This window comes from Ailuropoda melanoleuca, chromosome 8 (genome assembly GCF_002007445.2).
Source record: "Ailuropoda melanoleuca isolate Jingjing chromosome 8, ASM200744v2, whole genome shotgun sequence".
In the NCBI taxonomy this organism is placed as follows: Eukaryota; Metazoa; Chordata; class Mammalia; order Carnivora; family Ursidae; genus Ailuropoda; species Ailuropoda melanoleuca.
In genome coordinates this window covers 86,881,754-86,898,961 of record NC_048225.1, presented here as the reverse complement: position 1 = coordinate 86,898,961, position 17,208 = coordinate 86,881,754, and the positions used below count along the sequence as shown (strand labels likewise).

The window sequence follows — 17,208 nt, the reverse complement described above, 5'->3', positions numbered from 1 at the left end:
TTAGACCTGGAAAGCACCTCAAGAGATTACTTAATTTGGTGGTATACCTTCAAAACAGATAAAGTATTATTTTTATCCCAATGTAAAGAAGAAAATCTATAGCTCAAATATATTATTTAGGGTGCCTAAAGGCACTTAACCAAAAATGGTCAAATAACAGCAAAATCCAGACTTCTCTCTCTTAAGAATGGGCTTTATTGTGTCTTCACTCAGACCTTTCATATGGTAAATGTAGAAAGACTAAAGGCAGCACACGAAAGAATCACGAGTCCAGCAGTTAGCCTCATTGATTTCATAGACCGATATTAAAAAATCAGACCCTTAACATTTTAGGCCTGAGAACTATACTTACCTGTGATTGAGTTGCCCCTTGTGTGATGTTCTGGGTGCTTGACCCCTTAGACTGGACCCTACAGCTTTTTCCCAAGCTCCTGCTCTACCAACAGGGGTCCCTCAAGAACTGGAAGCACAAGGTCATAATCGAGGCAGGTTAAAACCTCTGCGAAAAGGGGGTCAGGGCACATGTCAAAACCAGAACCTATTACAGAACCACTTGGTGTCCCCCTACAGCTCCAAGCCATGGTTGGGGAAGACTGATTCTTACTCTTCAAAGGGCCACCGATCTCTCCTAGGTATAGGGAAGAAGTAGGAACATCCCTACTCATAGAGCATACTGGAAGTGTCTCAAGACCCCAAAGGAGTGACAAACACACTCTTTCCTATTCTCATCCCCCCTTCTCTACCCCAACTGAGTGCCCATATTTGGAGATCCAAAGTGCTGCCATATGCATTAGGCCCCTGTAATGTATCCTAGGGCTGTTTGCATTCTTTCTGTGATCCATTAAAAGATTATTGTATTAGAAGGGAAAGTTTTGGAAACACAGAGCTCTGGATTCAAACTTATTTAGTCATTCAGAACCTCATCTTTTCATCTGTAAATGAGAAGAATCCTTTGTACTTTGCAGAGTCGCTGTGAGAATAAGTGACTATGTAAGGGTGCTTAAACAAGAAATATTAATATCCTTGGTGTTTTCTTATGAATTACCATGAAGAAATTGTCCTGGAGTGCTACCGTCATGTTAAACTATAGACTGAGGTCATTGTAATCTGTAGTATGCACTTCCGCCCTCATAAGTAACTCCCACTTATGACCCCTTTGAAAGCCCAGTCCTGCGTGGTGTTGATTTTCCCGCCGTTCAAGCCCAAATAATAGAACAGCGTGGTGTGATTGGATATTTGCCTAAAATGAGGGCAGTTATCTCAGTCTGCATTCAAATACTCGCTTTCTGTCCCTGATAGCAAGGACAGATTTGTCATTATAAGTCATAATTAACCTTCCCGCTGCTTTGAACAAGGTGAAGATGGAAAAAAGACAGTGTCTTAGATAAAAATGGAAACCTGGCATTTCCCCTCCAGATTCCATCCTCTGATTTTCCCCTCCTCCCTTCCCCTGAAGCAGGGAGTGCTGACCCGGTACTTCCAGTGTTGGTGTTGGAGGAGCAAAAGGAATTGGTTGGCCCTGCTAACTGACTCTCTGTTTGGAACAGTAAATGGCACCACGGGTGAAGGCCTGTCCCTGAGCGTCTCAGAGCGTCGCCAGGTTGCAGAGGAGTGGGTGACAAGAGGGCGGAACAAGTGAGTGGCGTCACCAGGATAAAGGCGCTCTTCGAGAGAGCTGCGTAGAGTATGGCTCTTTTCCGATGGCACAGCCTCCCCCCGCTTCTGGTCAGAGGTCAGGCTTTAGCCATGGGGATCCTGGCACCCTGGCAAGGACCTGAAGCAGAGAAGCGCCCCTCCTTTCTGGGTGGAAGGGCAGCCAGACTGCGAGGCCCTTCTGGCTCCCGGAGGGCCCATCTGGAAGCTGAAAGCTGCCCCTTATCTATCTACAAAGCCAATCCCTCCGGTTACCTGTCCTTGGGCCGAGGGGATGAGAGGGGGAGGGGCTGGTGACAGACTCTGCTGTCCCCTGGCTCTTCTGAACAACTCCTCTCAGGATGGGTACCTGATGCTTGTATCAGCCCTTGCTTCCCTACATCTCTGTGCCTACGACTCAGCACGCTCTCTATGGCGCTTCCTTTTGTAGTCGTAGGGAATTTCGGCATCCTTTCAGTGTAATGGTAATGCTCAATTCATGCCATGGTAGACAAATAGGACAGGATCAGTTCAATACGCTCACTCAATTAACCAAGCTTTATTTGTTGTCTGTTCTGCTGTGTGTTATGCACTGTACTGGCACCGGGGAGATGAAATAGGGTCTCTGCCTCCAGCTTGCTTGCCGTCCAATGGAGATGTCAGATCATGAAATTTAACACTGATTCTTCTGATCAATAGCATAAACAGGGATCAGAGAAGGCAATGACTGACGTTGCCTTGGGTGGAGGCGAAGATTGGAGGTAAGTCCCCAGTGAGCGTGGAGCAGAGGTTGTCAGTGTGAAGCCCATGACCTCCTTGGGGATCCTTAAGTGGCTTCAGAACACCTTGAGTACTCTGAAACTGTATGCCAAGGCTGCATGCATGTCCGTGGAAGCAGTTTCTGCTGATCCATCAGCTTTCAGCTCATTTCCAGTCAGATTGTGGGCCCAAAAAGGTTAAAGACCACGGACAGAGAAACGAGGAAGGTTAAGGATCAACATACCAAAAAAGTACCAGAAATGCAGAGATAGTGAAGGGGGCAAAGACAGAAAGCCCTCAAGGGCAGGAGGTCGGGGGTGAATTCTGCCACTTAAGGAAGAATGTTTCAGAGTGTGCAGTGTAGCATGGTAATTATGAGCAGGGACTGTACAGCCAGACGGCCTGAGTTTGGGTTCTGCCTCTGGCTCTTAACGAGCCTTCTGAACTCAAACAAGTCACTTAACTTACCTGTGCTTCACCTACAAAATTAGAATAAAAGTACATATCTTATAAGGTGGTGGTGAGGATTCGAACAGCGCCTGGCACGTAGTAGTAGTCTTATACAGGAATTCATTGTAATTATTTGCAGTGGGTGCTGTGTTCGTCATCACATTTGTTATAAACGTTAGATGTAAAAGTCAGTAAATGGAGGGCTGGGAAGTCCACTTGGTTTGAAGTGACCGTGACCAATGACCTCAGAGAGAGCAGAGCCAGTCGGGTTGTTGAAACAGGAGCAGCCTGGGGTGAACTGTGGGATGGGTGGTTCGATGCCGATGTGTGAGGGGTGGGGGCCATGAGCGCAGCTCATTCTCAGAACATTTTCTGGTGAAAGGAAGGAGAGATGGAGTAGTAGTTGAGGGAGGAGGAAGCAAGATGAAAAGAAGGGTCGTTTGTTTTAAAGTGGGGAAGTCTTGAGCACGTTTCTCTGCTGAAAAGACAATGTTACAGGAGAAGAGATTAAGAGTAGACAGGGGCGCCTGGGTGGCTCAGTCGTTAAGCCGCTGCCTTCAGCTCAGGGCGTGATCCCGGCGTTACGGGATAGAGACCAGCATCAGGCTCCTCTGCTGGGAGCCTGCTTCTTCCTCTCCCACTCCCCCCGCTTGTGTTCCCTCTCTCACTGCCTATCTCTCTGTCTGTCAAATAAATAAATAAAATCGTTAAAAAAGAGAGGAGACAGCTGATACTTTTGATGCCAAGGTATGGGGGTGGGGGGGTTGAAACAAAACCAAAAGTAGATAGTGTAACTTTAGAGGACAGCCCAGGAGCTGGGAGGAAAGCATAGATGAGGATGTGGCTAAGCGCGGAGGCGCAGAAGAGGAAAAGCCGGGCAGTCTGTGTATGAAGCGTCTGTATATTTCTGGTGTGTTGGAAGTGAGCATATGTGGCAGGAACAAGCAGTTGGGTTGGAGTTAGCTTGAGAATAGTCCAGATTTGAAGTAGCCACTGCAGGGAATTGGAAGGGAAGTCAGTCATGATGACCAGAAAGCTTTTTGGAGCCTCGTTCTCCTGAATTGGTAAAGGACAAGTTGGGATGAAAGCCATAGGGTGGTTTTCTCTAGCAGCAGGGTGGAAGGGAAGAGGGAAGATGGAATGGATGGCTTCTTTTAACCTAAGCCAGGAGACCGGGTGTGAAAGGTTTAAGGAGGTCTGCAGAAAAGCTGCTGATAAGAGTAGAGCCTATCAGTCAGCCTTCCTTTCTCCATTCAGAGGTCTTATCCTTAAAAAATGCAACCCTGGGGCACCTGGGTGACTCAGTCCATTAGGCATCTGCCTTCAGCTCAGGTCATGATCTCAGGGTCATGGGATCGAGCCCCACATCAGGCTCCCTGCTCAGTTGTGGGGGGAGGGGGGATTCTGCTTCTCCCTCTCCCTCTGCTCCTCCCCACGCCTCTGTTCGCTCTCTCTCTCTCAAATAAATAAAATCTTTAAAAATACAACCCTGGTCCCATCACTTCCTTAGTGAGGCCCCATTCCACCTGAGACATGACAAGTCAAGAGTCACTGGGGCCTAAACAAGAATGTGGTGTCTCCATCCCTTGAAGATGACATGTGCATTATTCAGGGTCCCTCAGAAGAGTGGCCAGGGTGACCAGACTCACAACTGAGTTTTATTAATCCTCCTCTGAGAACAACAGGCTCACTGTGGCCTCCACCCATGGGGCCACATGGAGCACCCCCAAAGATGAATATTGGGGTCTTAGAGGAAACCTATCATAGGAGGCCAAATTCTGAGGACTTACAAGATAGGAAAAAGCTTTTTACAGTGAATTCATTTCTCGTACAGTTTGTTCCTGGCTGTACTCTTTGAAGAACCTCTTTATTTTTATCTCCAACTGAAAATACCTCCATGTTACACTGATCTCCACACACATATCACCATCAGATACACCATCTAAAACGGTCCTTCGTCAAAGTATGTGTTCAAATACTGATTCATCAATTCTTGGTTTCAAAATTCTGCTTGGTTGGACCTTACATTTTGTTCCCTGGACATTCTTTTTTTAAAATCCCTTATTAGACTAATTTTAAATAGACCACTATAGAATTTAAGAGTTGTGAGGTTGAGATTAGCCGGATATTAGCTAACAGCCCAAACCAGCACAAACCAGGGTAGCGCAGGCCTTCCGTGTTACTGTAAGCTTCCAAGTGATGCAAAAGCGTTTTCTCTTTTGCAGGTTGGATCAGGTAGTAATTCACGTAGGAGCCCTGAGCTTGAAAGAGTCACAAGAACTGGTATGTATGTAGGTCCATTTGAGAGAGACCACTCAAGGGGCCTCCTTTTCCTTTTATTATTGGAGCTTGGTTGACATATACAATGTTATATTCATTTTAGGTATACGACATAGTGAATCAATAATTCTGTGCATTACTTAGTGCTCACCAGGTTAAGTGTAGTCACCATCTGTCACCATATAACGTTATTACAATATTATTGACTACATTCCTTACGCTGTACTTTTCATCTCTGTGACTTGTTTATTTTATAACTAAAAGTTTGCACCTCTTAATCCCCTTCCCCTATTTTGCCCATCCCCCCACCCCCCCTCCCCTCTGGCAACTACCAGTGTGTTCTCTGTATTTATGAATGTTTCCGCTTTTTGTTTATTTGTTCATTTGTTTTGGTTTTTTTTTTTCTTTTTTAAGTTTCCACATAAGGGAAGGGGCTCCTTTTTTATGCTGAAGTTAAACTCAATACCATTTTTGCTATATATTGGATGCTGTCATTGGGGGATATGAGATGTGGGACCTCAGAGCTCACCATCCAGAAGCAGACGCAGAGCCATAATGAGAGTAGCCCGAGGTGGTAACTCCTGTAGCAGAGTTTCAAATAGGAGACAGAGGCCCCTCTTCCTCTGAGCACAGTAAGGGTGGGTATAGATGTAGGTCAGTTTGCAAGTAGGGAGAACTTGAGCCAACCTCAGTTTCTCTAGGAAGCAAAAGGCAAAGCCATCTGCTGGCCGTGAAGGAGATGGAAGGTGGGGTTGAGACGTGAAGAGCGGTAAAAATTGAGAATCGCTGCCCAGGGGGAATGGGAGGGAAACACAGGAAGATTGTCCCCACCCAGGTTCATATCAGCATTATTACAATAGAAGGAGGTGGAAGCAACCCAAATGCCCGTCAATGGATAAATAAACAAAATGTGGTATATACATACTATTAAAGGACAAAAATACAACTGAGTAATTTAAAAGATCAAATTGGCTTTACTGAATGAATCCAGCAGCATCCAATCTAGCAAATAGAAAGGAGCTCTGTCGAGCTGTGGAAAAGGAAAGGTTTTTAAAGACAGAGACGGAGCAAGAAAAAGGAAACTATTAGCAAAGAACACATTATTTTAAGCAAGATTGCCCTCCTAAGGGGAACGGTAGGGGTCTGGCAGGAAGTTTCCTAGGGCTGACCGGGAAATTCCATGTTGACAGTTTAAAGGTTACATTCCCAGGAGGATTGAAACTGCAGTCTTGGTTTGCTGACATGGGGCCTTAACATAAGTGACTCCATTTGGGTCCTGTGGTTTTCTTTTTAACAATACAATGGAATATTATTCAGCCTTAAAAAGGAAGGGAATCCATCCTGTTACATGCTGTGATATAGGGGAACCTCTTTGAGGACGTTATGTTAAATAAAATAAGCCAGTCACTAAAAGATAAATACTATGATTCCTCTGAAATGAGGTGTCTAAAGTAGTCAAATTCATAAAAACAGAAAGTAAAATGGTGGTTACCAGGGTCTAGAGGAAGAGAGAATTATTTAATGGGTATAGAGTTTCAGATTTGCAAGATGAAAAGTTCTACAGATCTATTTTATAATAATGTGAATATACTTAAAACTACTGAACTGTACACTTAAAAATAATTAAGGTGGTAAATTTTATGTGGTTTCATCCCAATTAAAAAAAAAATTGGGGGGGGGCGCCTGGGTAGCGCAGTCATTAAGCGTCTGCCTTTGGCTCAGGGCGTGATCCCGGCGTTATGGGATCGAGCCCCACATCAGGCTCCTCCGCTGGAAGCCTGCTTCTTTCTCTCCCACTCCCCCTGCTTGTGTTCCCTCTCTCGCTGGCTGTCTCTGTCAAATAAATAAATAAAATCTTTAAAACAAAATTTTTTTTAAGTAATCTCTACGCCCAACATGGGGCTTGAACTCATGACCCTGACATCAGGAGTCACATGCTCTACCAAATGATCCAGCCAGGCACCCCTAATTAGTTAATTTTTTTAAAGAGGATTGCCCAGTGGTGCTATAAACCAACTGAAGTTGTAAGTCATAAATTTGTCTTACCATCATTCAACTAAGTTATGAAAATGTCTAAGTACAGTCCTCAAGCAGAGCATAGGTTCAAGAATACAACAATTGGACTGCACCAGGTTTAGGGGTTAGCCGATTAGGTGGAGCAAAAGACAGGAATGGAAGGAGTTAAAGTTTCTGGTAGAAAAGTACATGACCTAGTGGTTTTGAGGACTTGTGAATTGGGTAAAAAAAGAAAGCTCGGAAATATTGAGGTATTTACCAGAAAGCCCAGGACCTGGACCACTACTAAATTAACCATGTTTTCAGAATTTATATATTCTGATTCCAAAGATTACAATGACTTGATCTAACCCCAACATCTTCTTGATGGGTTTTATTTGTTTTTCCTATTACTGAATTTAGAAAGGGGATGTATTATATATATTTGCAAAATTGCAACTCAGTACTCTTAGGCAAGCCAGAAGGGAAGGCATATTGCTAGGTGGTTGCTTAATAAGCCTAGAATCAGAACTTGGAGACTTGATTTATCCTTCTTCTGCATGATTTGTTTTTCTTACAGTAGGGCTTTCAATTAAGGTAGTGTGATATAGGAAATTTGTTTTTATCTCTTTTTGTTTTCTTTTCCTGTGTATGATATAAATTTTAAAATATTGTCATGACATGAAAGATTGTCATCCATTGGGCTGAACCCTTAAATAGTGTAGAGATAATCTTAGTGTAGAGAAAATCCGCTGCTAGGGATAATCCCCTGCCATAGGGATAATCTTGCCAACGAGACTGTAATTTGGCATCTGCTTAGCCATAACTCCATTGGATGATGTTTGAATGGGCACTGCCATCGACTCTTAGCTGTTTCCTTTTCCCTTATTTTCAGCTAAGGTTATCCTTCTACTCTTGTCTTAAACAGCATGCTAAACAAATGATTCAAATATTTAACATCCAACCGGTGTTAATGAAATTATACCCAATGTCATGATTGGTCTCTGGACTATATCCCAGTCTTCTCTTTGGCTCTCCTAATTTTGCAGGAAGCTAATCACATCTATTAGAGATAGATATTATTAGTTAAAGTCTCAGAGAAAAGCGTTTTTCTCTTTTAAGTAGGGAGACATGTTCTGAAGCAGTCAGCAAGTCACCATGATTAACTAACGGTACACAAGAGTGAGTAAGATCTGACCCCTGCCCTCGGGAACTTATTCAATTTGCGAACAGTCACTGTACACACTGTCTTGCAATGTAGTAGATTTTAGGTACTCTACTTGAAACTGATAAGAATGTTTTGAGGGCCCAGCAGAAGGAAATGATTGTTTTTTTCTGGAGGAATTTGAGAAAACCTCAGAATAGTGGTGCACTGTATCTTCCTTTATGTGTATAATCTCTTTCTTCTCAAATTTTCTCAACTGCTTTCCCAATCCATAACTTAAAATTTTTTAATAAATTTAGAATAAACTTTAAAATATGACTCATATCATTGGACAGGAAAGACAGCATCATCCAATGGGCTGAACACCAGAGGAGAAATTATACTTGCAAGTTTCTCTATTAGTAGTTATAATTATCACAGTGAAACACTCATGTCTCCATTAGCAAGGTTTTTTGGTGCTGACAAAGTCTGAAGAAGAATAAGATTAAATGCATAGGCCACCTCCATCCGGGGGGTCTACTTTGCAGTTTGGGATTTTTCCTGGTAATGACATTCATCCTTAAATTTGGCTTATTTTCTGCTCTCTAGTGGTGCATCAGTTGGCAAATGTGAAGTTTGTTGCTACTGTCAGTATCTAAACTATAGGTGAATGTAGTAAATCACTTATTCCAAGATAGTTGTGGTATTGTGATTTCTAATAAATATGTATTTGTTCTTTGTCCAGTTTCTGGCACAGAGTTCCTAACTCTTGCTGTTTTCCGTGATGAGAGCAATAAAGGTGTCTCTTGTAATATGAATGAGGTGATTTTTAGAAAGTAGCTAAGGATGGGAGCTGGTGGCCAGGAGAACCAACCATGTGATCAGAGGGTTGGAACTTTCAGTCCTACGTGACCTCCACCTCTGGGGAGAGAGGAGGGACTGGAGGCTGAATCAGTCCACCAATGGCCAGTGATCTAATCAACCATGCATAGGTAGTGAGGCCTCCATTAAAACCCTGAAGGGCAGGTTTCAGAGAGCTTCCAGGTTGATGAACATGTGAAAATTTGGGGACAGTGGCACACTCGCTCTTGGAGATGACATGGAAACTACAAGCCCTCTCTCCATACCTTGTCTTACACATCTGTTCCTGAGTTATATCCTCTGGGAGCCACTCTAGCAAATTAATTGACCCAAGGAGGGGATCATTAGAACCTCCAGGTCTGTAGCCAGTCAGTCAGAAGCACAGGTGATGACCTGGGCTTGTGACTAGCATCTAAAGTTCAGGGAAGCAGGTAGTCTTGTAGGACTGAGCCCTGAACCTGTGCAATCTGATTCTGTCTCCAGGTAGACAGTATCAGAGTTGAGTAGAATTGCAGGACATGTAGCTGGTATCGGAGAATTGCTTGCTGCTGTGGGGAAACCACCCCCCAACCCACAGACATTGGAATTGTGACCAGACCCACAATGGTCTTCTTTCTCCTTTTACAGGCCCGACATGCAGCAGAAATAGGAGCTGATGGCATCGCTGTCATTGCCCCTTTCTTTCTCAAGCCATGGAACAAAGGTAAGCAGATGTCTAAACACACAGTGCCTCACGTGGTCCACTTCTTTTTGCCTTCATTCAAAATGGTCATACTGAACTCCTGAAAGTAAAGTTGTGTGGACTGATGGCCTGAAGTTGCAGCGGTACACCTGTCCAGAATATTTGGTCTCCCTGGATCCATAAGAGAAAAGTCTCCTTTAAGAAGGGCTTCAACTCTTTTGCCAAGTAATCTGATTGGGTCATCGTCCACCAAAACCCAGGTCAAACCTACAGGTTTGAGTCAGGTGTCCATTCCTAGTCCAGTTGGTTGTGTAGGGTGTCAGAGTCACATGGCAAAGCATGGGATCATTTTTCTCAAAAAAAAAAAAAGGAATATAAGTGATGGGCATCTTGACACTACATGTTCAATTCAGGGTTGAGTAAGTAATGAATTTGAGGGAGATTTCAGAGAAAGATTCATTATCTTCCAAAATACCAAGTCAATTGCTTTCTCCTTCTTCTCTGCTTTCTCTACGGAACCTATTTGTGGTTTCCAAGTCTACCGAGTCTTTTTTTTTTTTTTTTAAAGATTTTATTTATTTATTCGACAGAGATAGAGACAGCCAGTGAGAGAGGGAACACAAGCAGGGGGAGTGGGAGAGGAAGAAGCAGGCTCATAGCGGAGGAGCCTGATGTGGGGCTCGATCCCATAACGCCAGGATTATGCCCTGAGCCGAAGGCAGACACTTAACTGCTGTGCCACCCAGGCGCCCCCCTACCGAGTCTTTTTAATCCTTCTGATTAGCAAACAAAGAAATACAAATTTTGGAAGGATTGAAAACAGGCAATCCATAATTGCATGCATGATTAAATAAATTCTTAGCTAAATGTAATTGGGTCAAAATTATCATGAAATATCATCTATTATTGGTAGAGAAAATAATTGTTAATATAGGATAAGTAATTTAAATGCTGCCATTTTGGGAATTGAGAATGAACATTTTAAAAGTTTTTTTCACATGATTATAAAAATTTTACATGAATATGTTTCTCAAAAGACAAAGGAAAGATCATGAGTGATACATAATAATTTTGTCAAATATTTATCATGGACAGAGTGCAGCATCACAGTGTTCAGATGAAGTACATAAGATTCTCTCTCCCAGTATCCAGTGTAAGCAAGTCTGCTGGATTTATTTCTCCTCTGCAGCAGTGTCGCAGTGAAAGCTCATAGAGGATGATGCAGGAAATTGCAAATCCTCAATAAACTAGAATGAATTCTCTTCTGCCAGATCTGGATTTCTCCCAAAATGGGAAAAGTGCCAACCTCTGGTTGAACTATTGTGAGATGTGCCACTATTCTTGTAACTTCCCTCTTTGAGCAAATGTTTACCTTTTTGTTGTAGCATTTTCTCAGTTACAACTTGACGATTCTGATTCTAATGCAAATTCCTTGTTCACTGACCCTTGTAGGGTAAGAGCACAAGAGTCCTACCAACAGGCTTCTGGCTTTGATAAGAGTATTTCATGAGCTTCTGTTAATATTTGGGAAGGTTTGCACCAGTTGTTTAATAGTATTTTAATACAGCAGGAAAGCGATCGTCTTATTTTGGCTTTTCTATGGAAAGGAAAGTAAACCTTTGAATGAAGCAGGTTGCAGAGACGTTGCAGTAACAATCTCAGGGATGGTAAGAGTGATTGGGAATTTTCAGCTTCTGAGAGGGATGGTTGCATTTCAATAGATGTTTAATTTTTTTTTTTTTTAACCAGGGAAAGCCAGTGTTTTATACTTGTTCGCACCATGGCTTTCCCTGCTGTTCTTTCAGATGTCTTGATTAATTTCCTAAAGGAGGTGGCTGCCGCCGCCCCAGCACTGCCATTTTATTACTATCACATTCCAGCCCTGACAGGGGTAAAGAGTAAGTATTGCTTCTTTCAATGTGTCTTTCCCTCCATCTCTCACATCTTACCCTGTTTCGCTAAGGAACTCCCACTCCATCGCGCTCCACTCCGCGTCACAAAAGCATAAAACTGTTGACCAGATGGTTCCAGTTGTCTCTACAATAAGTCAGTCTTATCAAAAATAAGTCACTCTTATCAATCATTGACACTACCTTATAATAAAAGTTTTTAAGTGTGAAAGATGCATTTCTAGCAGACACCTTGGGTCTGTCCCCCACACACCCACTTCTTATATGAGAAGACGCAAGCCTATAAGCCCCATAAGGACAAAGACTGTCTGCCTTGTACTCCACTGTATTCTCAGCGCCTGGCACATAGGAAGGTGCTCTGATCCCTCCTCACTTTTCTTTTGGCTTTTCTTTTATTGTTATTATGCTTCTCCAGAAAGGAGACTGTTACAATTAGATGAGATTTCTTAGGAGATTATTTTTCAGATTTTATTCCTTCCTACTTAAAAGAAAAAAAAATAGAAGTTGTGCTTTGGAAAGATTCATCTGTTGTCTTCGAGGAGTGGAGGCGTGGGAGCTGAAATTTGACAAGTACATAGGAACTACTAAGTGAGGGCAAGTGACGTCCAGCTGAGAACAGCCCCTGGCACTGAGCGCAGACGTGAGGGCCTCTACAGGACTGGACTTGACATTTTCTGGAGGTGTGCAGATTCGTGAGGCATTTTCTGTTTCGAGCAGTTCGTGCTGAGGAATTGTTGGACGGGATTCAGGATAAGATCCCCACCTTCCAAGGGCTGAAGTTCAGTGATACCGATCTCTTAGACTTCGGGCAGTGTGTTGATCAGAATCGCCAGCGACAGTTTGCTTTCCTTTTTGGGGTGGATGAGGTGAGTCACCCACTGGCCTGTCCCAGCAGGTTACTTGCCCTCCAGAACAATTTGTAAAGCTGTTTAGATAGCAGCATCTTTTCTCTTACTCTTTTTCATAAAAGTGCATGCTCTGTGTCTGTTTTTGCTTAGCAACTATTGAGCGCCCTGGTGATGGGAGCAACTGGAGCAGTGGGCAGGTAAGCCTGACTCATTTTCCCCACAGTTAAAAGTGTAAAGTCCCCCCATGGAGGCATTCGCTATCTATGTGGTTATACTTCTTGCAGGGACACCTTTTCTAATAAAAGCTGCCTTTTCTTTCCAGCAGTAAAAAGGAATTAGGTAGAGCTTAGCAGCTTGTTAGCAACGCAATCACTGTTATTAGAAGCATCTGTTGCAATTAGAGGTGAGGTGCCTGAGCTAAGAGCATGCACAGAATTTGTCAGAAATTACTTAGTCACTAATAACAGAAACCCACTGAAAATAGCTAATGTGGAATAAGATACATCATTATAAACTACTGGGAAATTGGGTAAAACCCAAGAGGAGGAAGTGTGGCCAGGCCTCAGAGAAGATGAGAACCTAGGACAGCAAAGCTCTCAACAGCCAGGACAGATGATTCTCCATCTGTGGTCCTGGAGACTCTCACCCCTGCGTGTCTCTGCACACCTCTCTCTTTCCCTCTCTTGCTCTCCAGGTGCACTCTCCATGCTTCAGCGTGCACATGGCCAATTGTGGCTGCCCGGTCATGGCACCTCAGGATATCACTAGACAGCCCTGCCTGTTCGGCTCACCTAACTCCAATCAGCTGCAGCCAGAAAAGTAGAATTATGTGGCCTGACGCCTACTCAGCAGAGGCTTAGGGAAGGCAGGCAATCCAATGAGTATGTCCACTGCACACGTTTACCTAATTCGTTAGAAACGTGCCTGCAAGGGATTGAGGGAAATATTCGTGGTAACTGAAGATGCATTTTTTCCCAATGGGAAAAGTGTAAGAGAAGCAAAGAATGTTGATAACATGTCTTGGTAAGCATGGCTTTGATGAAGAATTAGTAAATTGGATAATCTCAGTGGCTTATTCACCACCCAGGATGGCCTGCGACATCCACTGTCACTACAGGGACATTTCTACCACGGGAACCTGAATGCCTGGATCTGCTGACCCGAAATTCTTTTTCTTCCCCCAGAAATTCTTACTTTCTTGACTTTTGTTTTTTGGCCTCCAGATGAGACATTTTAATTCTGTCAACATAATCTGTAAGCAAAGTACATTTCGTTAGACTTTATTTCTTCTTAATTATAATTACATTCCTAAGTAAATATACCTAAGACCCCTGGAATTTGAATTTTAGTATTCTGAAACTCCTCAGACATATTGTGACTCAGGAGTGTTTCACGTCAGTAACTGACTTATCTCAGCTATTATATTTTAGTTTTCCTTACTTTATTACCAGAAGATAATGGGAACTTCACATTCTTGGAATCCCTTGCTGTTCACTCCAGGGTCTCAATATATGAAATACCAACAACATTCCATTCTTGGTACATCAAGATAAATATATTTTTCTGAGACTGAGTTACTATTTGAGAAGTTGCTAGAAACTGGGGAAACATCCTTGTTGAGAATTTCTGTAAACTGGCACCTTGCTGATTTCCCTACGAATTCAGTGATTAGCCTGAGGTATTTGTCTTTACTGGGAGGGTTGGAGATTTTTTTTTTAAGTCCACATTTTATCAGATCAAATAACTTATTCTCACTTTCATTTTTGCTGAATTGTAGGAGATGGAGGCATGAAGTGATGAAAGCCTTTGCCACAATTGTGAAGCCTTCCTTAAGTCATAGTTTCTTCACAACCAAACAGAAGCCAGGGCTTTAAGAGGATTAGATAAGACTTATGGAACACAATGGACAATAAATGCTCTCTCATTTTACCATCTTCATTAATATTACTATTAGAAAGTAGTCTCTAGGTAACATATAAATTATAGAAGCATATATATTACAGGTAATATATAAATTGGCACAGAATTCAGATAATCTGCTGGGATTTGCCCTGGGATTCACCCAGTTCCTCAGCATAAGGCTTTTAGGCCTCACCTCAGATACTACATTTTACCCACACTTAGACTCTAGCTTTGTGACTGCACATGTGCCCTGGGGCAGGTGTTGGTCTCAGTCAGTCCCTACCAAATACACCTCCATCTCTAGCTCTTTTCCCTTTTTTATAACTTTATCCTTTTCTGACTCTTCTTCCTTTTCTTTATCCCCTTTGGTATTCTGTGCCTCCTCTTGGCATGCCTTCCTGTTGCTGGATAACTCAGAAGTGAAGACACCTGATCTCTAATAGATTAGGGCCAAAAAATAGACTTCTGGAAGGCCTGGTATATTTTTCCCTTTTAGGGCATCAAAGGGATTTGAAGATCTAGACCTCTCCCGCTGAGTTACTGATCCTACAGTGTGTACCGTTTTCTTTCCAGTACCTATAACTACCTGGGAAAAGAGACGAACCAGATGTTGGAGGCTTTCGAACGAAAGGACTTCTCTTCAGCCCTGAACCATCAGGTTAACTTTTCTTTCCTGCTGGATAATTCTTATTCTCTCTCATCAGCACTCCTAGCATACCTGCCCTCGTTAAAATTGCCTCGCTGCCTCTTTCTTTACTTTCCTCCTGCCTCTTACCTGTTCTTGTTCAAAGCCAAACCTGTCCCGATTGTCTGTGTCCCCACCATGTCTAATCAGGACAGGCCCCATAGGGGAATGACCTCTCTCTGTGTTCCTCCTAGAAATGACCTTATTTTTACTCTATGTTCAAAGATTTTTGTGACTATAAAATAATAGAGATTTCTGGGGAAATGACCATGTGCCATTCCCTTGAGGACTTCACACCCGAGTCTCCAGAGGATAGGAAGAAGCTGTGAAGCTGGTAACCCAAAATGGGGAGACTTAATCCAGAGTCAGAGCAGGTCAGTTATCTTCACCTGCCATGTGCTGGGAACTGGAGGCATCTACCAGGCAGAAACAAGAGCCAAGTGAGTGATCTAAAAGGCGACACTAGCTTGGAAAGAGGAAGAGAAAAGCTGCAGGAGCTGGTGTGTTACAGGGGAGACCCTAGGGGAAATGGTGGCTGGCTGCCATTAATGTTACACTGAGGGCAGGCTAGCTGTCCAGGGAATGAAGAGCCTCACGAAGGGCAGAACCAGTCTTGCAGCTGGGTAATATGTGTGCATGAGGTAAAGGGAATGAGGCAGAAAGAAACAGCATAGCCACAGTAAGAGAAGGACTTTTCGGACACCAAGAGGCACAGGGATATTTAAGATAGTAAAAGTAACTGAATGGAGTACCCCAAGGAAATAAGCGGGAGTGAAAGGCATCAGCAAGATCGGAGCAGGTGCTCGGTCCCAGTAAGTTAGGTTCCCAGGGAAAATTATTTCTGAAACTTCCAACCTGTTCTGAGTTGTATGACAGGAAAACCACAGGACAGAATAGACAGTAAAACAGCCGTGAGAGGAGCCCTTCCGTTCAGCAGCTTCTTTTATTGACTAGTCCAGTTTCCATCTCTTTTTCCCCCATGAGTCCCACTCAAATAAGTCATCCCCCTCAAAATGGTATTGGTAAGGAATGTAGTTTACCACATTCTCTGGCTTTCCTTACAGAAGGCTAGTGTGAGTGCGTCTCATTGACTCCTTTATTCGTATGCCGAGGGCTGAGCCAAGTGCGTAACTTCAGTCAAGCTGGTCTCTGCTTAAAGGAATTTGCAGTTAAGTGAAGGAGCAGACCAGCAAAAAGTCGGGGCAGAATTTATTCATTCTCATGGACTTAAATACCATCTGTTATATTTACATAAGTGAAATGACACATGTACAGAGATGTTCCATACTACGTTGTTCATAAGAGCAAAAGACAGAAACAACCCAAATACCCATCCATAAGGAAATGGTTAAAAACATTATGTTTGAGTTATGCAATGGAATTATATGCAGCCCTTAAAAGGGTGAGATCATTCTCTATGCACGGATCTGGAAAGATTCCATGATCCTAAGTATACAAAAGCAGCAGAATACAGAGTTGTGAATGTAATGCACTACAGTTTGTGTGTGAGGGGGAAAAAGAACATATACATATATGTTTTTAAGGCTCTGGGTGTTAAAATTTCATTCTACACTGAGTTTTTTGTTACCAGACTGCATATAATTGGTTAAAACAACATAGGAGTAAAATGTTACTAAAATGCATCTCTTAATGAAATGGTTGGGAGTCTGTTTTTATGCATTAGTTCATGATTTCATGGATGAATATTACTTAATGCTAGGATGAGTTAAATTTCAGCGTCGGTACTATTTCTGTTGTTTATTTTTAGAGAAATAAATGCTATGAAACCCTGTTCCTATGAATATGTAGTAAGAATAGAAGAAATTTTGTTACAGCAATGTCACTCAATTCTTTGAACAGTTTTTTTGAATTGTGTTAAAAATCGCAGAATGCTTTAGTGATTTTCAGCTGACAGCCTGAGTAGCAACATTGAAAGCAATGTTGAAAGCAAAAAGATGAAAGCCCTGTGATTTTTTGGAGGACGTGTTACCCATTAATGAGAGGAACCGCTTTGTCACTTTGTCGATGCCAATACCAGTATTTTGATCTGCTCCTTTATT

General features: G+C 42.7%; 1 protein-coding gene across 14 annotated transcripts in view; it reads left to right on the top strand.

Moving 5' to 3' along the window:
- Positions 1 to 17,208, top strand: part of NPL (N-acetylneuraminate pyruvate lyase) — a 38,377-nt gene that overhangs the window by 13,432 nt on the left and 7,737 nt on the right. For all 14 annotated transcript variants that reach the window (XM_034666833.1, XM_034666824.1, XM_034666821.1 and 11 more), the window contains 7 exons: positions 1,548 to 1,635; positions 5,067 to 5,124; positions 9,749 to 9,824; positions 11,609 to 11,701; positions 12,431 to 12,579; positions 12,712 to 12,758; positions 15,037 to 15,121. In XM_034666833.1, the coding sequence (XP_034522724.1) occupies positions 1,548 to 1,635; positions 5,067 to 5,124; positions 9,749 to 9,824; positions 11,609 to 11,701; positions 12,431 to 12,579; positions 12,712 to 12,758; positions 15,037 to 15,121 (596 nt within the window). The remainder of the gene's footprint in view (positions 1 to 1,547; positions 1,636 to 5,066; positions 5,125 to 9,748; positions 9,825 to 11,608; positions 11,702 to 12,430; positions 12,580 to 12,711; positions 12,759 to 15,036; positions 15,122 to 17,208) is intronic.